Genomic DNA, 21728 nt, shown 5'->3' on the forward strand with positions numbered 1-21728 from the left:
ATTTAAGAAGCGATTATTGTTATGTTATAGTCTTATTATCTGTGCTACCCTTTAAAATAAATGGTTTGGGTGCAGGTTTAAGCACGCCTTCCATCACTTACTATCAAGTTACCCCTTGCTCTGAGAGGGCCACATTGCCAGAATTACTTACTTGCTCAGTGGGAAAGAGAGAGTTAATGTACTCCACAGCATTAAAATCTGCTCTGTCCAGTGGATCTTGGCTGGGAAACACCTGGAGAAAGGGAGCAAAACAAATACAATCAGCAATCCATCGTGGTTAATTTCTGTAACTTTAAGCAGTATCTCCTGCTTTAATTACTTCAGCACCCAGTTCCGATGGCGTCGCCCAGTGTTGTTCTAACAAACGTGCACGGAGAGCGGCCAGGAGTGCAGCAGCTCCGTGGTTTGGAGATCTCAGATCTGTTAAAATTCCTTCCGTATCAGCCTGGGTAAAGGCAGATAATATCCATGTAGATCCCACATACAGCCCCAGCACAACCCATCATGTGCAAGGAATTCCTGCGACATGCAAGGCTTTAATTATGCATCCCAAACCATTGCGATGCTTCTGTTGGTGTCTGGAAATGAACCCCCCCCGCCAAGGCAGCTCCCTTTTCTCTGCCTGGGTTTTGCACGGCCCCGTGGTGACAGACGGAGGGTTTGCTTTTCACAGCCGTGTCACATGAAACACGATGAATTAAGAAATGGTTGCACAAGTTCCCTGGAGACTTGGGTTTGCCACTTTCACATGAAAAAGAAGGAGAGAAACAGAATCTGTTGAATGATTCTTCCTGCCCACGGGAAAGGAAAAAGAGCAGCTGTGGTGCCAACAGATCTCATCTCTCCTCAGAAGCTGATCAAACGATACAAGCGCACCTGCCAGGCTTTGCTTTTTGTCCCCGCAGACTAAAATATGCTGCGTTCCTTCTCTGCTACCATCTTCACTCTGTATCTATACAGCCACTAGCTCTGTGCTCCATGGTCAAACCCCAGCCAGTAAAGTGTAGCTCACCCCGCAGCGTCACCTCCACACGTCACCCCCGTCACCAAAAGCCCTCACAGAAACCTGCGTCACCTGGGCACACTCAGCATTTACACCGTTTAACACATTTCGCATTGTAAAAGCACTGTTTTTTTCCAGATCATTTAAATGAGAGAAACCTCTCCCTGAAAGACGCCTCTTTGGCAGCTTTCCCAAAGCTACTCCTGCGGCCAAGGAGAAGCAGGCAGCAGTTCAATATGCATGAGGCCACTCCGACATCACCCCACAGCACCACAACCAGCCTGTCCTGCTCTGGGCTCACAGCTCCTGCAGCTTCCATTAACCCCAGATCTCACCAGCGTTATGAGCAGCTGATGCAAGGGGTGTGGAAGATAAAGGCCAGTCAGGAACTCCTCTCCCAGACTGCAGACAGAGATCAAGGCTGCAGGCAGCTGTACTGGCTCAAAAGACTGCTACTCCCAGGTCTTTGTCCTAGTTGTTAACCAGAAACAACCACCCCAGGTTTGGTGGAGCAACAAGGCTGCGTGTGCTCTGACATTGCTCCGCGCAGCAGTCAGCTCAGCCAGTTCTGCTCATTTAACCAGAACCTGGCAGGTCCTGCCCAAAGCTGACGAAGGAACACTCAGGAAAACAAGATGATTACTGGGTTGGGAAGTGATGAGAGGCAGGAGGCAGCGCCATCCTCAACACCTCCCCTTGCTCAGGATGGGAATATCTGCCCACAGCCTTACTGCTTGTTACAATAACTCAGCCAGGGATGTGGTGCATTCTCCACTGCTCACAACCTCAAGTCAAGACTGTCTTTAAAAGATGCATTTTACCTTGAAGAGGCATTTTCTGCTTGATTAAAAAGTCACTTTGTTGTACAATGCTACAAAGCACACCAGGCTTCTCTGGCTTTCAAACATACAGGCAGATGATTCTTTTTTTCTAGACAAGGTGTTGTAGGAAAATAGGAAATTAGGATTTTAGGCCTATATCAGTGTTATAAGCTGTGCTGCTAAGGCTGAAAGTCTCAGCTTGTCCCCTGTATAGTCCTTACCCAGAACCACGAGCGTGGTTACCTTATGCTTGCTTTGTACCCTTAGTTAAGACATTGACAAATGCTATTCTTAGGGTTGCTGATTTCTATGCTAGACTGATGAACTATGGATAACAAATGAGACAGGTGGAACTTCAAAAGAAGCTAGCCCTGCGACCCGATGACCTTTCGTTCGGTACTTGCCAAGAAAGAAGAAGTGGAACCCGCAGACCACTGGAACGGAAGGAACCTGAGGATATTGACAGTGATAGATATCGACAGTGATAGACAGTGATAAATTTTGCTTAGTTGCATAATACCTGTTAGAACCCTATATAATGACTAGTTATACTGCTGTATGATTGTCACTCTCTGAGGAGGTGACCCAACGCTGCTGTTCCTGTGAATCTTCTACAATAAATACTGCTCAGAGTAACCCACAAGAGTTCGAGTCTCTATCCAGCGCCTACCTACGACCTTTTTTCACAAGGTCCAGGTCTCCTTTAGAAGCTGGCATTTAATTTAGCAATTCTCAAGGTTTCAGCAAAAATTACCCAGGTGCGCCAAACCCACGCAAAGATGGACTGTGTGCAGTGTCTCTTTGGAGCAACAATATTCCAAATCTGGCACAGCACCCACAGAGAAACTGAAACCTTCCTCGCCTTCTGGTGCTGCACTCACTAGCTCTGCCCTGGTTCTCTTGGTAGAGCCACCAAATGTGATCTGCAAGACTCAAAGAGAGTGAGAAAACTTTCTTGAGTGATACTTAGCGAGCCAGCTCCTGTGTCTGTCCGCAGCCCTGCTATGGGACACAGCTCCTCATGCTGAAGGGTTGGCTGAAGTCGGCACAGGCTCTGCCACAGGTTCCAACCAACACACGGTTTTACCCTGAGTTCTCACGGACTTTGCTGGGCTCCAGGTGCCACACAGGGTTTCAGAGAACACCGGACGACTTGGGCTGGAACATAATAATGATCACAAAAGCCGAGACATTCAGGTTACCCTGACTCCAAGCGAGTCAAGTGCCGTTTGACACCACTGAGATACTTTACGCACCAAGGGCACAAAGAGGAGCCAGAACTGGCATGTCCCGTGTCCCTCAGCCACGGGGAAGCAATGGGGAGCGATGTGCTCGGCTGCGGGCAGCGCAGGCCCAGGCTGGCACTGCAGGGACGGTGACACCCCCGGCACTGAGGTGACCCGGGAGGGGCCGAGCGGCGGCAACCGGGCTGAATGGGCTCCGCCCCCAGGACCATCCACCCTGGGACTCCGCGGGGCCCAGCAGCGGAAGGCCCAGAGCTCGCTGAGGGGCAGAGCCCGCCGGGGCCCTCACGGAGCGGGCACCGGGCCGCGCCCGCAACCGGCCCCTCACCGGGCGGGCCCTGCCCCACCGAGAACCAGCCGACCCCGCCCGTCCCGCGGCGGCGGCCCCGGCGAACCTGCTCGATGGCGGCCTGCACGGCGGGCGCCAGCTCCAGCGCCTCCAGCCCACCCGCCAGCTCCGGCTCGTCCTCCTCCATGGCGGCCGTCCCTTCCGGGCCGCGGGGCATACCGGGATGCGGGAGGACACACCCCCTCCGCCGCGCCGGCCGAAGGGGCGGGGACTAGAGGGTAGGCGGGAATCTGCGTGGGCGTGGTCTGTGGCGGGGCGGGGTTTCCATGCGGCGGGGGCGGGGCCTGCCGCCCGGCGGAGCGGGGCGCGTCCCGGCGGCGGGAGCGGGCGCGGCGGGGCCGGTTCGTGGCGAGCCCGATTCGTGGCGAGCCCGGTCCGTACCGAGCCTGGTCGGTACCGAGCCGAGCCGTGCCGCTCCGTGCCGAGCCCGACCCTCCTGCCGCCCGGCCCGCTGTTGACAAGCGGCGGCGGTCGGCAGCGCGGCGGCGGTCGTCCCCATGTGGCGGACGCTGGCCCTCGCCTCCGCCTTCTTCCCGGGGCTCTTCGCCTTCTGCATCCGGTTGCTGCGCTGGGCCGCCCCGGGATGGAGCCTCAAGGACCGCATCCTCCTCAGCGGCAGGTACGGGCGGGATCGGCGGGAGGTGACCCGGAGCGCGGCGGTTCGCTATCGCCACCGGGCCGGGACCGGGAGCGATCCGGACGGGCCAAGAGCTCCGAGCCCCGGCGGGGGGAGCTGCAAGCGGGGGGGCCGGACCCCCAGCAGTGCCGAGCCCAGACCCCCGCGGGGAGCAGGGGCCGGGGGTGGTTCTACCCGGCCGAACCCTCGGTACCCTCCCGGGGAGCGGGGATGCTCCGGTGCTGCTCCCCCTCTGCCCGCGGGGAACCGGGCAGAGTTACCGCTGATCCACGGGCGTGGAAGGGACGAGACCTTGGAAACATCCCCCCGCCGTGTCCCCGGGTGACAGCGCCTGGCACAGCCACCCTGTCCCGTCCCACGCTGCCCGGGCTGGGGACAGAGCTGCTCCTCGCCGCGACGAGGCGTTCGGGGTGTGCACGGAGTGGGCGTCTGGTGCCAACAGCTCTGCTGGTGCAACCACGCTGGGGCCACTCCTGCTCCGTGGCCCTGCTGGGGTGACATTTGGGGTGACCCATTTCCTCTCTCTTGGTTTCAGGCTGGTGTCAACGGTCCAAGCCACGATGGCTACAGTATCGGGGATCATAGTTGTCCTTAACTGCAAGGACGTGGTGCATGACAGGTAATTGTCCGATAGCTTCACCGTCCAGCACGTGGACACCGTGCCTGGCCGCCTTGCAGCCTGTTTTATGCCAAAGGCTTGCACATGAAAAGGGGAGAGAAAACAAAAAAAGAAACCAGTTTCATGTTCCGTTTTCCTCAGCTTCGGGTGGGGCAATGCGCTGCTGTGCACCCCCAAAAGGCGCCGGTTTGTTCAGTGCTCTCAGAGCTGGGGCTGCTCTGCCAGCATTGAGGGTCTCCTGGGATGGGCTGTAACATGGGCAATGTACAAGCAAAAAATGGAGACATTGTCGCTTCTAAAGGGGTAGGGAGTACCCTTGCTGGAAGCTGAAATTGCTAACGAGTCAAGCAGGCCTTGTGAGAACGGATTTTAGAGGTGCATCGCCTTCTCTGTGCCCAATGGATTCTGAAGGAGTCCAGAAACTAGACGATCAGTATGGAGTTGGCTCTGGAGGAAAACCACATCACCTCATCCTCAGTGCTCCGAGATAAACTGCCCCAGAAGCGGCTCTGGGCAGCAGTGATAGCGCAATCTGGGTCAGGAGACTTAAAACCAGAGCTGTTATCCAGAATAGCAGGGAAGATTGTCGGAGGGAAGAACACAATTATGCTGAGCTGGAATTTGACCATCACACCAGATTTTAGGGAGGGCTGTCCTCTCAGTCATTGCAGACTTCTTAATACACAGATGTGAAATGCCCTGCCTTGCTCTAGTTAGCAAGGTCTATCCAGTTGCTCAGTCCCACTTAACCCAGGCAGTCCGATGTGTTACCTTTTTGCTCTAAAACACTTTGTGGTCAGAGACCCAGATTTTCTTTCAATCTGGAGGAAACACAGCCCAGTGCTCAGCAGGGAAGGCTTTGGAGAATGACAGCAAGACACAGAGCCAGGAAGCATCACAAAGGTTGTAGCAAAAATTGCCAATTTATTTACACAGGCAGACAATCATTTTATTGCTGGCACTATAATTTCCCTCCAAAGCCCTCGGCAGGTTTTGCAAACACAATAGCTGGTCACTTCCCCTCCCTGTTTTACATCACTTACGTCTTTCTATCCAAAATAGGAACACGGGCAACAACATTTTTTGTGAGTCGGCAGGAGAGCAAAAGCAGATTTATTTGGGCCCCAAGCTATGTATTCTCTTTTTTTTGAGTGTGATTTCACTCAGGACTCTTTAAGGAGCCCGGTCTCCCCGCGGAGCAGCGCTTGCTGCTGCCCGGGTTGTGCAACCGGGATTCCGACATGTTTTGGGAACAGGCAGCTGCCTGCAATTATTTCCCAACAGACAAACGTCTCATGGGGGTTTATTGCCTCTATTGGATATTTTGCACTTCACTCTCCAAAGTCTGGGCCAGGCATCTCTAATTAACTCTGAGGTCTCCGGGTGCTTCTCAAATGGCCCCCGGGGTTAGGCAGTTGCAGGGGGGACCCGGGTTTTATTCCTACCAGGTTTAGCTCTGGGTGTCCCAGGGCTTAAGGGAGGGGATTCCCTGCAGCAGAGGCGTTGGATTAGTGCAGGATCCCAGTGGCGCTGTGCCCCCTGTCCCCACAGCAAACACCCGGCCGCAGGGCTAATCACCATCTCCCGTTAGTGCCGTGTTTGTGCTCAGCCCAGCTCGGCGCCTGGCACGGAGCCGTCCTCCCCGTACCAGGTACCTGCTCCCTGCACAGCCAAATCACGTTAAAACCTCACAGCTTACCATCGGCTCCCAAATCCGCTGCTGCTATTTCAAACCTAAAGATTCTCTTCCAGCCTCTAGAGCATCGCGAGGTGCTCTGAGCCGTTGCGATGCCCGTGTGTGCTGCTCCTCCCCAGGCACTGGCTGGCGGTCGAGTACATCTGGGTCCTGGTTCCCTACATGACCTATGACATTTACGTCATGTACCTCTGCCACTGGCACAAGAGCCAGGACAAGGGAATTGCTGAGAAGAAGCACTCTCTGGCCAGCATCCGGAGCTTCCTCCTGCAGGAGCGGCTGATGGTGACCCACCACCTCTTCATCCTCATCATCCTCACCCCCATCACGCAGGTAAGGGCCAGGCATGGCAGTTGTGACACCCATCTGAAAGTGCTCACGGTCAACGCTGTGTCTGGCAAAGCATCTCTGCCGGTCGGGAGCCCCTGATCCCATGGAGATGCTCAGTGTGAGCTCCCGGCCACCCCTCCGGGAGGACCCCATGTTCCCTGCTGTCTTTATTTCCAGCACTTCAGGGGAGAGCTGGGGGACTTCTTCGTGGGCTGCATCTTCACAGCAGAGCTGAGCACGCCTTTCGTATCGCTGGGCAAAATCCTCATGCAGGTGGGTGAGGAAGGACAGGGCTCGGGGCTGGGAAACCCACAGCAGTTTGTGCCCCTTCCCCGCCCCAGGCTGCCCTTCTCCATCAGCGCCTGTTCACACAGAGCTGGGCTGGGGGGGTCTCAAAATGGGGGCAGCCCCACAGCTGTAACCCCAAGCTACCCCACAGAGCTACCTTTCTCCTGTTAGGGTCCCATCCCTCTTCCCCAGTAAGCAGCAAGCCCAGGAGCATCCCCAAATTGGGGGCTGTGCCATGTCCTGGTGCTGTCTCTACCCCCCCACACCACGCACTCTCCTGCCCCAGCCCTCTGCACCCCTCCATCCCTTCCCACCCCACACTCCTGCTCCCCCACCCACCCCGGCTGGGTGCTCAGTGCCCAAGGGCCCTTGGGGTGCTGCTCGCCTCACTTTCACCTTCATTGCTTCCCCAGCTCAAAATGCAGGACACGCTCCTGCACAAGGTGAACGGGATCCTCATCCCGGTGACCTTCTTCCTCTGCCGTATCCTCCTCTTCCCTTTCATGTACGCGGCCTACGCCAGGCAGGCGGGGATCCCTGTTTACCTGGTGCCTTTCCGCATCCCCATGCACTGCAACATCGCCAACGCCTCCCTCATCGCCCCCCAGCTCTACTGGTTCAGGCTCATCTGCCGCAAAGCTGCCCAGCTCTACGGCGGCTCGCCCGCCCGCAAGAGCAGATAATGGCAGCGGCGGCCCAGCGCGGGGGCTGGAGACGGGTCAGACCCCCCTGGCTCTTCCACCTTCACCGTCGGCGCTGCAGGGACTGTGCAGGAGCAGAGCGGTGGATGCAGCGATGCCACTGGGCTGTCATCGCTGGAAGCAGCTTTGCCATCCCCACTGCCGTGCCCGGGGGCTGGGAAGGATTTGTCCCCACACTGCACCAGTGCCTGGTGTGTGTCCCCATGCGGGAGCCAGAGCAGGAGCCAGCGAGGAGGAGATCTGCCCATCAGCACGACATTCCGCCTGGGATTAAACACCGTGGCACTGGACCGATGGTCACATGAGAGGGGTTTGTTACCATCCCCCATCTTTCAGGGCTGACCCCAGCACCGAGCGGGCTGTGAGGGAGCCTGGAGGCGATGCTGGAGCGTGCCCAGCCCCGGGCAGCGGCACTGGGGACCGGGGGAGCCGCGGGCCGGACCCGCCACCGCTCCAGCTCGCTCCGGTTCTGGTTTACAGCCTCCAGCTTCGGGCAGAGCTGTGGCAAAGTGCTGCACAGCCCGTTCTGACCTTTCCCGACCTCGCCTCCACACCACAGCCGCGTTCGGCCGCTCGCCTCCCACTGCTGGGCTCCAGGCTTTTCAGACTCCACTTACCCAAAGGTGCTTTTCACTACAACTGGCTGGTGTCTGCGGCTGGCGGTCCTGGGGTTGGGGGGCTCTGGTGTCCCCAGTGGGGCTGGAGGGGAGAGAAGCTCACACCAGGACAGAGGAACGGTTCTGCTGTCCTAGAACATGTGCAGCGCCCACGGCTGAAGGGCAGGACGGGGACAGGAGACTGCCAAGTCCTCATCCCACTAACACACGGGCACTACGCAGAGCCCTTTGCGGCAGGAGATGCAGCTTCCAACCCCCTCCCCAAACTTTTATCTGCCCCGCATCCCCCCAACGGGTATTTAAAGTCATCTGCAGGAAGAACCAGCAACCCCAGAGCAGGGGACCGAGCTGTGTCCTTCACCAGTTCAGCCTATTTCCACCTTTGGTCACAGCGAAACGGGGTCCCCAAGCCTCGCAGGTGCGGGCAGGTCAGACAGCCGCAGTTCGGTCCCTTCCCTGCAGTCTCCAGGGGTCCCTGTCCCAGGACAGGTACCACACCAGCACAGCCCCTGCACCCCCGTGCCCAGAGACCTGTGGCCACTTGGTGCCTTTTGTTCTGTCTACAAACCACAGCTGGAAGGGCTGAGGTCTTCTAGGTGTCAGATGTCCCAGCCACGGATGTATTCTGGAAAGAATAAAATAAAAGGGCCTTCTCCACCGTGCAGTCGGTTATTGTAGAAACATTACTGTCACACTAACGACCGAGACCAGCAGATGTTATAAAACGCTTGCTACCTGTTAAAAATGTTTGTATCTCGCTGTTTTCATTCCAAGTAATGTGCCTTATGTAAGGCCAAAAAAAAAAAGCCAATGAGGCATCTCATTTTGCACTAACACTGCCCTGTTTACCACTGCACCTATCAGGAGACCAATAAAGATTTCCTCTCTGAGTCACACCACGGGTCGTCTCCCACACGTGCCGTTCGTTTCGGGGTGTGGGTGTGGCCACGCGGGTTCCTGCTGCACCCCCGCCCGCGGGCAGGATTGGGAGCAGCACTTGGGGACAGACACCTGCGAGTCCTGAGCTCACCCCACGCACCTCCACGTGTGAACCCAGCGATGCGGCCGGGACGGGGACAGAACAGCACGGGGCAGGCGGAGGGAGACGATTTCCCCGATGCCGGAGGCTACCGAGCGTCTCTGTATAAACCCAGAGCGCCAGCAGGCACAGCTGGAGTTGTGCAGCCAGCAGCTGTTTGCACAGCTGGAAAATCAGAGTGGCTGCTCCTCCCCATCCTTACACAGCCCCTTCGCTGCTTGGAAGAAAACACAGTGGGAGGAAATGAGTTCAAAAGAGAAAAATAGATAAGGTTTATTAAGATCTTACACCCTTCCAGGCACAGGGCCCCTGCAGCAGGGTCCGTGCTCTCCTCTGCGGTTCTCACGCCAGCTCCTCCACCGAGCGGGCTCCCATCTTGCTGAGCTTCTGCAGGAGGGTGCTGCGCAGGGCGGCGTCGCTGCCGTTGTCCGTGATGGACTCCAGAAAGTGCCTCTCGTTGGCTCTCCGCAGCGCGTTGCTGGGGGACGTGTCTGCGCTGCTGAACGTCTCGTACTGCGACAGGATCTCCAAAGCCACCACCACCAGCGGCTCGCCGCAGCCCTTCTCCGGCAGCATGGCAGCGACATGCAGCAGGTGACAGAACATCTGGATGCAGACGAAGGACACCTCCTGAGCAAAGGACACCTCGTCCTCGGCGGGGTGAGATGGGGACCCCGCGATGCTCTTCAGGGAGCCCAGCAGGTCCGTGAGGCTGCTGCAGTAGAGCTGGACCACGTGCAGCCAAGCGTCTGCCGGCAGCCAGGTGGAACAGCTGGAGCTGCAGAGGAGCTGGAAGCCCCTCAGGAGGAGCACGGAGAGCCGGAGGTGGCCGGCAAACGGGCGGAGGTTGAGCAAGGGCATGTACTGCACGTACTCCAGCGTGTAGGGCACGTGCAGGACTTGCCTCTGCAGCAGGTTTTCCACCACGTGCGTGAGCCTCTTCCATTCACTGCGGCTGCACCAAGGGAGGACCTGAACGAGGGCCACCAGGAAGCCTTTGCTGAAGAGATTCACTTCTTCAGGGTTGTCCACATTGACCGTGAGGAGCTCCAGCATCGTGTCCCTGAGCGCTGTGGACACGCAGCAGCACTCCATCCACGCCAGGAGCCCACTGCCCGGCCCGTAAGCTGGCAAAGGCTGGGAGGTCCACTCGTCCTCAGGAAGCCTGCAGATCTCAAACAGCGTTGCCGGGACCTCGTTCTTGAAGTGGTCTCCATAAAGCTTCTTCAGCCGGAGACCGACAGTCCAGTCCAGCGATGCCACCTTCCTGTGAAGCCAAGCCAGCGACTGGACCCACAGCTCAGGGGAGGGGGCGGCTTCTGGTCCCAGCACCTCGCAGAGCTGGCAGAGAACGTCCAGCAGCAGGTCCTTGGTCTCCAGTGAAGGGAAGGGCTGGTCCCTATTCCGATGCCAGTACCTTGTGTAACCATCTAGAAGCTTGCAGAGGCTGAGGAGAAGTGGGAACGGGTGACAGGACTTGATCCAGTGCTCTTCCGCACAGGACTGTATCCCCAAAACCTTACCGAGGATCTGCAGGCTCAGCTCAATTTGAGCAGAGTCTGATGTCAAATAGGGAAGGACAAAGGCTCTGGTCAGCTCTGCAGGTGACACAAGCGGGACAGCTGAGTTTGGCTGCATAAGAAAGGCCAGGAACTCGAGGAACTGCTGCTCCTCTCTCTCAGAGGAAAGCCTGCCCCACACCGCCTCCTCCAGAGCCCTCACCACCAGGCTGCGCGGCCGGCCCGGCTCGCCGTGGGGCTCCGGGAAGCTCAGCGCTGGGAAGGAGCAGAGGATTTGTGCGAGGAACCGGTGAGCCCCCACATTGACGACAGCAAGATTACAAACCTGCTTCACGGTGGCCTCAGGGTACAGCAGCGCAAGCCTGGCCACAGCAGCCACGGCCCCGGTCAGGCCTTGATCAGACACGATCTGGTTGAACGTCACATTCAGATCCTCCTGGAAACCTTCCATGACAACCTGCAAGTTGCGGGACAGACCTGGCCCACCCCAGGACGCCAGGACGCCTGAGATCACGTTGTTTTTGTCAGTTAACGAAAGCTCAGTGTAACACTCCACAATGGCTTGGGTCACCTGCATCTGCAGCTCTCGGGCCTCCCTGTCTTGGTGGGACATGCCAAAGTTTACCAGTGTCTCCAGCAATTTCAAAACTAGCTCTGGTTTCTGGAAGAGAGCTTTGTTTTTCACAAGGCAGTCGAGCCAATCCTTCGAAAAGGCCCAGGTTGTTTGCGATGCAAAAACAGAGCACATCTCCACGTGTCGGTCCAGCTTGTGCTCAATGATTGTCATGGCAACTGAAGGCACAAGGTTGGTGTCCAAAGCCTTGCTCTTCAGGCTGGCGCTGACCTCCCTGAGGAAGTCCTTGGTGATCTGTGTCAGCTCCAACACTACTTGTGTCTCATCCTCACCCAGGTCTCTAGTCTCTGAGAAGCAAATCAGGTTCTTCCCAAAAGCGGTGAGAGTGTCCAGGAGCCGGTAGCTCTCATAGCAGAGCCCCTCAGAGCTGCTCAGGGTGCCCTGCAGCTCCTCTCCCCAGGCACGCAACAAGCTGCAGAGAAATTCCAAGCCAACAATCAGCTCCTCACGAGACAGCTTGGTGGCGGACAAGAGGCTCATGCTCCTCTCTGCTTCCTTCACCTTCTCGTCCATTCCGTTGTGGTGGAACTGGCTCTCGGCGTCTCTGCTCCAGAGGCTGACCACAGAGCTCACCTTGTCCAGGTACTCTGCGATGGGGATGGGGCTGCGCTCCGGCTCCAGCTCAGTGAACACGGACAGCAGCTCCACCAGGTTGGCCAAGGCATAGCACCTCGTGCGGGGCAGGGCGATGCTCCCATAGGTTTGCTTTAACCCCTCCATCAGGACCGTGAGCAGGCTGGTGGCAGCGGGGGGGTCATTCAGAGAGGCAGGGTCACCCTTGAACCTCTTTGCAGGGTGGAAACCATCATCCAGAGACGACTCGCGCCCGTGCTGGCGTATGAGAGCGCTGAACGCAGAGGCCGTTGCGTCTTCCTGTCCCTCCTTGTGTTTCATCACCTCCCACCACACGTCCAAGAAGAACGTGATGTCCGACGGGGACGTCTCGCTGGTGACGTACTCCACCATGTGCTCCAGCTCGTCCCGGCACATGTCGCGGGGCAGCGCCAGCAGCAGCTGCACGAAGAGCCGGGGTGCACCGAGAGCCTTGACCAGCTCGAAGAGGATGGTGCGGTTAACGTCGGGGATCATCCTGCCCACGGAGAAGAACCCGTCCTCCTTCCAGCCCTCGTCCAGCGAGGTGGCTGTGGAGCCCGGCAGCAGGACTTTAGCCCAGACCATGGCCACGGCCTCCTTCTTCCAGGCGTCGTGCTGCAGCGGCGAAGGGCAGCGGGCCCCGATCTCCCCCAGCGCGTCGGTGATGGGGGGTCCCACGCGTGGCCACTCGGCTTTGCGCAGCTCCCGCAGCGGCCGCTGGCTGAGCCGGGCGGCCAGCAGGAACCCGCCCTGCAGGATCGCCGTCTCCTCGCACACGCCCCACGGCCCTGCGCGGAGACACCGTTACCGCGGCCCGGCCCGGCCCGCCCCGGCTCCCCCCGCCGCCCCCGGCCCCGCTCCCGCACCCACCGGGGTCCATGGCGGCGCGACCGGCCCGCGCTTTGGCGCGCTCTGACGTCATGCGGGAAGCCACGCCCCCCTCGCAGCGCGCCTCGGCGCGCTCTGACACCATGCTGGAGGCCACGCCCCCCCCCCCTCTCCGCAGCGCCCCCTGGCGGCCCGGCGGTGGCGCTGCCTGCCCTTCGCGGGATTAATTAGTGCGCAGAAAAAAGGCGAACGCAATTAGACGGGAGAGGAACGGGGGTGCGGCGCCGGGGCGGGGGGCTGGAATGAAGGCGGGCACTCAGAGCGTCCTTCCACATCGCTTTTATTGGGTTCAGGGGACACTGGTGAGCGGCAGCTCAGACATGACATTTGTAACCGCAACGGTACACGACTGGAAATCATCAGCGAACTTGAACCAAAAATCTCAAACAACAAAATCAGTGAGGAACTTGAACCAAAAAGCTCCAACAACAAAACCGCAGCGAGGAACGTTTTGCTGTTGGAACTCACAACTTCGACTGCAAGCGCCGACATGCCTCGGGAACTGCCAACGCTGCTGATTTCGCCTCCTTTCCCTGCGAGTTATTCCAGGTTTTCATCAAGCATGATGACACAGCCGGCGGCGTGCCTGACACGGACAGCGCTGCCAATCGCTCCCCGAATTCCCAGCCCTTACTCCACTAGCAAAAGCAGAGTGACTTCATTCCAACGGAACGAACCCCGAACTGTTACTTCCAAAGGCAATTTCTCGTCAAAAGCTTAATTGCAAAACCCTGATTAGTTAATTCCAAATCACCTCCCAGCACCTCAGCAGCCAGCGCAATGCTGCCATGCACCCCAAGGCATGGCCTGTGTGCTGCCAGCAGGAGACAGGCACGATACCTCCAACATCAATGATGTGTCCCCAGTAAGAAACGCACCACAGGCTTCTCTGGTGAATACTTCACCCCAGACGCTGGGGAAACACCTTGGAATGGAAAGAGGGTTTGTTCCCAACTAGAATATTCACATGCTTTAGCGAGATGATTTTTCTGTTCCCAAGAATCAGGTGTGCACTGTGAGAGCTGAGCTGCTCGAGGTCTCCATGCACAGCCCTCCCTGCAGTACAGCCACGGCCACCTGAAGATCTCCTCTCTAAGCTGCAAACCCCAGACGGCTAAAGCCAATTAGATAATTAGACACTGTGATGAATCTAGCAACCTATTTTTCAAGTATAACACAGAAATGTCAGGTTTTCCCCTTAACGGATGGCCCGTTTTTGAAGCCACGTGCTGAACCAGCTCCTTATGGCACAGCTTCGTTTTTCTGCAGGGGAACATGACCTTTGCTTGAAAGGAGAGACACGCAGCAAGAGATGCAAGCGTAAATCAAACAAACCAGCATGAGACATTACAGCCCCCTCTTACAGGAAGGGGTAATGCAACACGTTACACAGGATTAACGTTTTTCTCAGATGAAAAGCAAGGCACGAACGCGCAGTCCAGTCCTCTTCTCCAGCTAAGCGGCAGCCTTCTTCATTTTTTGCGCAGCAAACCACTTGTCGCTGTTGTCCGCCGCCATGGCCTGCACAAAGAAAAGCGTCGACATGTTCAGAACGGCAACTGAGTCGCCACACATCAGGCTACTCACGCTCACCAGCCTTGCCCACAAACCCAAATCGATCACAAGGACACCTTCTAATTTGGAGGAAAGCTGTTCTGATGGATAACCCATTTTTGTTTTTACATACTAGTAAGGAAAACAGGCACTGAAAACCAATTTTCTCCGCTGTAGCAAATAAAGAGATGGTAATACAAGAGTAAAACTGCATTGTTTAAATGCAGCCTTCCCACAGAGCTCACACTCCACACCGGAGCCTCTGCGCTGGTGTTACTGCGGCTCACAAACCGCTCCTGTAGGAACTTACACCAAAGCGTTGTTGACGCATCCAACAAGACACGTCCCCAACAGTGAGGCTGGAAAACATCAGCCAGGACACTAAGTGAATTTTAAAACCCAATTTGTTTTTCTTAGCAAGAAAGCAAACTGAGCTATGAGACTGTACAACTTTCTTCTCAGAAAAACCCCACGTGGAGCGAAAATCAGATTCTACGGGTAATTATAATCGGGAAGACAAGGAACGTGTAGACGGCATCACTTACATCGTCTAACAATTTGTCACCATTAGGATCCACCTTGGACAGATCTCTAAATGCTTCATCTCCCACAAAACAGATTTCATGGCCATCCTAAATGAAATGTAAGAGCAGGTAAGTTAGATACCCAGGAGAGAGAAATTTCAATCTAATTTAATCACTGTTTCCAATATTACTCACAGGATCAGCCAAAATAATCACTTGCACTGTGGCTTTGCCAGGTGTGTCCAAGCTAACCAGAGGTGTTAAAATTCTCTGATTCTCCTTTTTCATCAGTGCTTCGATGTTTGGCAACTTGAAGAGAAAACAAGCAAAAATGAACCCTAGCCAGATGAAGACCAGGTTGTTCTCATTTACAGTTCCCCATTACCCACAACGCCACCGCATTCCCACTGCGAGAAATACGACCAAAGTATCTGCTCAGTATGATTTTGTTCACATCTGTGATACTTTGCTGGTACTAGCAATTAACCTCCTGCTGGTCAGCTCTGCATAATGAAAGGGGTAAGGGAAATGCGATCGTTACCTCGTCCTTTGGGCAGGAGAAGGCAATCCGCCCAAACGCTGTCCCGTGATCCACCGCTCCTGCAACGGTCTTCAGCTCCAGCTTGCACTGAAACAGGAAAACAGAAAACCTGACTTGCAAGGACGCTGCTCTCAGCGTTACATTCGCTCCCGTTTTTCAGTTGTGCGGATGATTTCAAAACCACCCATATGCATATTTCCCAACAAGCCAGAATTACTAGAGCAAACCACAGCTTTTGTTTTAAAAAAATGCAGTTAAACGTACACAAGCTTTAATTAACGTGCACAGAATGAAGTGCAGTTACTTTTAATTAAGAGCTTTTGTTCCAAAGAAAGGAAAGGTTTCTATCATGAGATACAACTCCCAAAAATCAGACCTAGAAAGTTTTCTAAGGACAAACCTGGTTATCTGCATAGCCCAGCAAAGCCCTTTGTTTTCCTTCATCCTTCTCATATATTTTCATCCCGAGCAAACCGGACCAGTAGTTAACAGACTTCTGCAGATCGGAGACACCCAAGGTTACCTTCAGCACAGGATCTGTAAAATTGCAATAATGTAAAGTCAGTTACAAACATATTATAGTTTTAAACTCAGTTGTCCATTCTTGAGAAGGGAAATGGCATAAAATTCCACGGAGACAAACGCACAGCCCATTCCAACATCCCACCAGTAAATCTCTCATGAACACCAACAGGAGCAAGGGTGCGTGTTTCACCTTGCCTGAGCTGTTCCTTGTCTTCCAAGTAGAACCTGTATCCCCCTGGGGCTTCAGCTTCAAAAATACCGGTTGTAACTTCTTTGAGGGGCCACCCCAGCTTCTTAGCGTTGCTCACAGCCTGGCTGGACACCAGCGTTATGCCCTGAGGAGAACAGAATGGACACACAGAATTCACAGGGTGGATGGTGCCTGAGTCCCACTTTTCAATAACTTGCCTCTACAAACAACCAGAAATAAATCAGATTAGTTTTGATGAACCATATGATCTCCTGAGAACCAGGCGTCTTGCTCCTATGAAACAGTTTTAGCGGGCAACACACATAGATTAGGAATGCATTAATCTACACATTTCACACCAAAAGGAATTTAAAACTCTGATTCAATGCGTTGTACAGAAATGGAAAAGGGAATTCCTCGCTGTCCTACTGGGTCTGTGGCTTCATGCGGCTGTTCCCCGACACCCCAAAAACTGAGGGAGCAATATTAGCTCAGGGGCAACAATGAGAAAACACAATTACACGTATTCATAGATGAAACACAAGATCTTCATTGGCTGTCAGTTAGTAAAAAACAAAGAAATAAGTAATAATGCATAAGAGTTGTTTTCCTACAGCGAACCCTTCTTAGTCAACCACTCCACCTCAGGTGTGGCAGCAAACACCAGCGTCCTGCGCACACCGCAGCTCGAGGAAGCATTTCCTACATCCCAAGTGAGCACAAAGCTGCTCCAGTTTGTGCCCTTCCAACTCGGAGACAAATACAAAAACAAGAACAAAAAGCATTTAAGGGGCCGAACAACATAAAAAAGCTATTGGTATCACCTATATGTTGAACAGACTCCTAATCATAAAAGTAAAAAAGGCGATTGTACAAAGGAAGATTTCGCTGCCAAGCGTGGTCCTTACCAGAAAGTCATTGCCCAGGCGATATTCTCCAACACCGTAATTGTAAGTCAGTTCTGCAACAAAGTGATTGTCTTCTGGCCCGTACCCCACCATCGTTTTGCTCCATTTTCCATCATAAGGCCTGGAACAAAAACAACGTAACTGAAGGCAAGTTTATAAATAATTTTATGAAGCCTATAGGTGTCATACAGCATTATTTGTGTTTCAGTGGAAACGTTGTAGCTGCACAAAAAGGGAAAGTTTCGATTTCAAGGGAAGTACTGAAGAGAAACCAAACCAAACCCAAACGGACAGGTGTAAATACGGGCACAGGGGTGGCAGGTGCGGGGTGAGGAGGGGGACAAACTGGAATACTGGATACAAACTGGAACACAGGAGGTTCAACTTAAATATGAGAAGAAACTTCTTCTCAGTGAGGGTGGCAGAGCCTGGCCCAGGCTGCCCAGGGGGTTGTGGAGTCTCCTTCTGTGCAGACATTCCAACCCGCCTGGACACCTTCCTGTGTAACCTCATCTGGGTGTTCCTGCTCCATGGGGGGATTGCACTGGGTGAGCTTTCCAGGGCCCTCCCAACCCCTCACATTCCGCGGTTCGTGACTCACCCGTTGCAGGTCGCCTTGCAGCCCTCCGAGAACTCCTCGTGCCGCAGCACCTGCCGAATTGGGCGAGAATCGGGTCAGCGCGTCCCGGGCCCCTCGGCAGCCGCCACACCCGCCCCACCCCGCGCCGGCGGCCCCGCAGGCGGTGGCGGTGCCGCCTCTCACCCCTCACGGCCGCCGGGGCCGCGGAGGAGCCGCCGCTCCGGGACAGCGGGGCCGAGGGTCCCGCCCCCGCCGCTCAGGCCCCGCCCCGCGCTCGCGCTCACGCTCATGCCCAGCAGCTCGCGGAAGAAGCGCGCGGTCCGCGCGCGATCCCCGACTTTGAACACGAAGTGCAGCGCGCGCCGCCCCGCCATGGTCGCGAGCCGCCCCGGTTCGCCCTTTGGCGCCGGGAGGTGACGTCACGCGCGGCGCGCCCGTCGCGCCAAGATGGCGGCGCTGCGGCGGGTGGTGCCGGTGCTGGTGCCGGTGCTGGGCCGGGCCGGGGAGGCCGCGCTGGGGCGGCGCGGGGTGCGGGCGCTGCGGAGGAGCCCCGTCCGAGTGCTGCCGCCGCAGAAGGAGCGGGGTGCAGCGGCTGAGGCGCAGCGGAGGCCCCGGGAGCCGCCGCCGCCGCCTCCTCCAGCGGTGGAGCGGAGCGCGGCCGGGCCGGGGCTGTGGTACGAGAAGGCGGCGCCCGGTGACAAGAGGCTGGGGTGAGGCTGCGACCCACCGGCCGGGTGCGTGTGTCCGCCTGGGCCCGCGGAACCGCCCGTGTCGGGTCTGCGGAATTTGAGGCAGACGCCGATATGGGGGGCTCTGGGTGGGACTGGCACCGCGGTGCCAGTTACCGCTGCTCTGGAGAGACTTGGAGCGGACGGATCTACAACTGCCTGGAAGGAGCTTGGAGCCGGGGGGTCGGGCTCTGCTCCCCAGGAACAAGCGCCAGGAGCAGAGGAAACGGCCTCAAGTTGCGCCAGGGGAGGTTGAGGTTGGATGTGGGAACAGTTTCTTCCCCCAAGGGCTGTGGGGCATTGGAACAGGCTGCCCAGGGCAGTGCTGGAGTCACCAGCCCTGGAGGGCTGGACAGACGGAGATGAGGTTCTCAGGACATGGGGCAGGGACAGGGGTGGGGTAACGTTTGGACTCGGTGATCTTGAGGGGCTTTTCCAACCACAATGACTCTGTGATTCAGTGACGGGCAAGCATCAGACTGAAGGTTTTGTCACTGTCACAGCTGTTTTCTCTCATTAACTCCTCTGCAGAAAAGTGGTGACCATCGCCAAGTCAAAGAAGTTTCGGGATCATCATGGGAAAGTTCTGTTGGAGGGTCAGAGGCTGATCAAGGATGCTCTGGAGGCAGGAGCAGTGCTGCAGACTCTCTTCTTCAGCACTGTGGGGCACCTGAAGGAGCTGCCCGAGGCGGCGCTAAAACGAGCCAACTTAGTTAAGGTGAAATTTGAGGAGATTAAGAGCTGGTCTGACCTGGTGACTCCTCAGGGGCTTATAGGTGAGTTGCCTTAGAAACAGTCACAACATTGCTCAAAGGGAAACTTATTTCACACTTAATAAGAGGATAATGAGTCTCTTCATAACCCTGCTCTAGACATTCTGGCAGCTTGTCGAGAGTGGCATCATTTGAGAGAATTCCCTTTTCTCTGGCCTGGTAGCAGGGGAAGTGGCTCCCAGAGGGCACTGAAGGTGCTGATGCTCATTGTTAATAGTGCGTTGCCCCAGCTCTGCTGGGAAATAACCTCGTAAAGTGACAAACTCTTCTAAAACTTCTTTTAAGAGATGTTCTTAGTCTTCAGTGACATTTGGGCCAACTAAATTGGAGACAGCCTCTCCTTGGGGTGTGTCAGCCAGAGCCTGTTGGCGCTTTGTCTCCTCAGGGATCTTTTCCAAGCCCGACCACACCAAGATGTCTTACCCTGCCGCCCAGCTGAGCCGCTCTGTGCCGCTGCTCCTCATCTGTGACAACATCCGAGATCCGGGGAACCTGGGGACTATTCTGAGATCTGCAGCAGGCGCTGGCTGCGAGAAGGTGCTGCTCACCAAAGGTAAGAGCCTTTCTCTGGGGGGAAAAATTTTACTTTGAGTCATTTGGGGGTAAGGCAGGGAATAAGAGGTGCTGGAAGGTGATGAGAGAGCCCAGATGTGATTTGCTGCTGGATCCAGCTTTGTGGGAGCTGCCGCAGCATGGCTGTTTCTCTCCCGTCCGCTGCAGGCTGCGTGGATCCATGGGAGCCCAAGGTGCTCCGCGCAGGGATGGGCGCTCACTTCCGTCTGCCCGTCCTCGCCAACCTGGACTGGGAATCTGTTCCCAGCAACCTTCCTGCCGGTGTCCGGGTCTGCGTGGCCGACAACAAGGACCCAGGTGCTCGGGCCGAGGCCGCGTCTGCGCCGAGGGCAGCTGGCAAGGCCAGCTCTGCTCCCGGGAAATCCAAACCCACGTCTGCTCCGGAGCATGAGGATGAGGAGGGAGCGGACAATGTCTGTGTCCCAAACCTGGCCACACAGTGTTACTATGAGGACTGGACGCAGACTCCAGTGGCCGTGGTGATCGGTGGGGAGACCCATGGCCCGAGTCTGGAGGCGCTTCACCTCGCGGCCAGCACCGGGGGGAAGAGACTGGTCATTCCCATAGTGCCAGGCGTGGACAGCTTGAACTCCGCCATCGCCGCGGGCATCCTGCTGTTTGAGGGGAAGAGACAGCTGCTGCGGAGGCACCAGCGGGAGGACGAAAGGCAGACGCTTCCTGTAGTGGGATAAACCACTGAGGTTCGGGTGCTGAAGAAGCATCTCTTCCCTTTGGCGCGCTGTGTTGTTAATAAAAGAGCAGCTCGTGCTGTTTGGTTTGCAGTAAGTGGATGTCAAACAGCTCTGGCAGGGTTGGAGCTGTGCCTGACGAGCGCTGGGCTCCCGGGCCAGCCCCACGGTGCTGTGGCCGCACGGTGATGCTAGAGAGAAGGGAATGGATGGCGGGGGGGCCCTCGCCAGCAGCCACCTCCCACTGCCCGGCTTTTCGGCTTTTCTCGCTTTTCTCCCTCCCTCCTGTCACAGCCCCGGGCAAGGCCCCTCCAGGCCCACCCAGCAGATCTGGGGGGGTCTCAGCTCCCCCCGCGGGGTCAGGGCACAGCTGCCACAGCAGCGTTTGTGCCGGCCTGGCCCGGATGCCCCTGACAACACGTGTCCTTCCTCTCCCAGCCCTGGGCTGCATGGCCTTACCGCTACTGGTTTTGGGGTGAGAAAGGCCAAATAACAGCTGCCTGTGCTTACCCAAACCCCGTGCTCTGTGACCCTGCCGGGGTGCCTGGGCTGGCTGCCGTTTGGGGTCTCCGAGCTCCAGCACGCGTGATGGTGTCTGTCCCCACCTGGGCAGCACCACCACCAAGTCCAGCCCCACAGAGCTCACTGCAGAGACCTTCACCCTGCGGTGAGTCACTGAAAAGAGTATTTCCTCAAAAATCTCTAATAAAGGGGACATAAATTAATTAAGGGTAGGTTGCTCACAGCCCAAATTCTGCTTCTGCCCTCCCTGGGACAGGTGAGCCCACAGGTCAGTGAATCACCACTGAACACAGGAGCTGAAACCTGCACACGCGGGGATTTGTGCAGTTCTTTTTCCCAGCCCGGGGGTGTTCCTGCAACAGCAATAAAAGGGAGTGGCCGCAATCCCGCCACTGCTGCCTGACGAGCTGCAAGGAAAAGCGGAGCCTCGCACAACACCAGCTGTTCACACACCCCTCCGGACGCCCTCGTCCCAGGGACCCTCGGCTGGGGGTGAGCAGAGCCCAGGGGGCACATGGGCACAGTGTGGGGCAGCGAGGCCACGCTGCCACTCCATGGTGTCGGTGTCCCCAAACAGCTTGTGGGTGTCACCAGCCCTGGGTGATGTGCAGTGAAACGCCATGAAGGGAACCGACACCTAC

The 21728-nt window shown here is 56.5% G+C and overlaps 5 protein-coding genes across 7 annotated transcripts in view; 2 read left to right on the top strand and 3 right to left on the bottom strand.

The window, feature by feature from the left end:
- VPS53 (VPS53 subunit of GARP complex) overlaps positions 1 to 3637 on the bottom strand; it is a 60176-nt gene extending 56539 nt beyond the window's left edge. Inside the window, exons 1-2 of one of the 2 annotated variants that reach the window (XM_065036298.1) lie at positions 3464 to 3637; positions 152 to 232 (exon numbers count right to left, since the gene is read on the bottom strand). In XM_065036298.1, the coding sequence (XP_064892370.1) occupies positions 152 to 232; positions 3464 to 3574 (192 nt within the window). In that variant the 5' untranslated portion in view covers positions 3575 to 3637. Of the gene's footprint in view, positions 1 to 151; positions 233 to 319; positions 445 to 3463 lie in introns of those variants that run through there. The other variant, XM_065036299.1, reaches the window with a different exon arrangement.
- An 86-nt stretch (positions 3638 to 3723) lies between these two features.
- Positions 3724 to 9204, top strand: TLCD3A (TLC domain containing 3A). The gene is made up of 5 exons (XM_065036306.1): positions 3724 to 4036; positions 4590 to 4673; positions 6489 to 6702; positions 6877 to 6972; positions 7401 to 9204. The coding sequence occupies exons 1-5, from the start codon at positions 3915 to 3917 to the stop codon at positions 7668 to 7670; spliced, it is 786 nt and encodes a 261-aa protein (XP_064892378.1). The 5' UTR covers positions 3724 to 3914; the 3' UTR covers positions 7671 to 9204.
- Positions 9205 to 9588: 384 nt separating this feature from the next.
- Positions 9589 to 13092, bottom strand: GEMIN4 (gem nuclear organelle associated protein 4). The gene is made up of 2 exons (XM_065036297.1): positions 12963 to 13092; positions 9589 to 12880 (listed from the first exon to the last, which is right to left on the bottom strand). Exons 1-2 carry the CDS (start codon positions 13063 to 13065, stop codon positions 9687 to 9689), a joined length of 3297 nt encoding a protein of 1098 aa, XP_064892369.1. The 5' UTR covers positions 13066 to 13092; the 3' UTR covers positions 9589 to 9686.
- Positions 13093 to 13243: 151 nt separating this feature from the next.
- Positions 13244 to 18220, bottom strand: GLOD4 (glyoxalase domain containing 4). Of its 2 annotated transcripts, none has more exons than XM_065036305.1 (9): positions 18087 to 18220; positions 17824 to 17873; positions 17223 to 17343; positions 16315 to 16459; positions 16000 to 16136; positions 15600 to 15686; positions 15254 to 15367; positions 15080 to 15166; positions 13244 to 14501 (listed from the first exon to the last, which is right to left on the bottom strand). In XM_065036305.1, the coding sequence occupies exons 1-9, from the start codon at positions 18174 to 18176 to the stop codon at positions 14436 to 14438; spliced, it is 897 nt and encodes a 298-aa protein (XP_064892377.1). In that variant the 5' UTR covers positions 18177 to 18220; the 3' UTR covers positions 13244 to 14435. The 2 variants fall into 2 exon arrangements, with proteins under 2 accessions (XP_064892377.1, XP_064892376.1); XM_065036304.1 differs by having other exon boundaries at positions 16315 to 16534.
- MRM3 (mitochondrial rRNA methyltransferase 3) lies at positions 18208 to 20662 on the top strand. The gene is made up of 4 exons (XM_065036303.1): positions 18208 to 18512; positions 19062 to 19306; positions 19689 to 19856; positions 20024 to 20662. Exons 1-4 carry the CDS (start codon positions 18250 to 18252, stop codon positions 20566 to 20568), a joined length of 1221 nt encoding a protein of 406 aa, XP_064892375.1. The 5' UTR covers positions 18208 to 18249; the 3' UTR covers positions 20569 to 20662.
- The last annotated feature ends 1066 nt before the right edge of the window (positions 20663 to 21728 follow it).

This window comes from Columba livia, chromosome 20 (genome assembly GCF_036013475.1).
Source record: "Columba livia isolate bColLiv1 breed racing homer chromosome 20, bColLiv1.pat.W.v2, whole genome shotgun sequence".
NCBI classification, from domain to species: Eukaryota; Metazoa; Chordata; class Aves; order Columbiformes; family Columbidae; genus Columba; species Columba livia.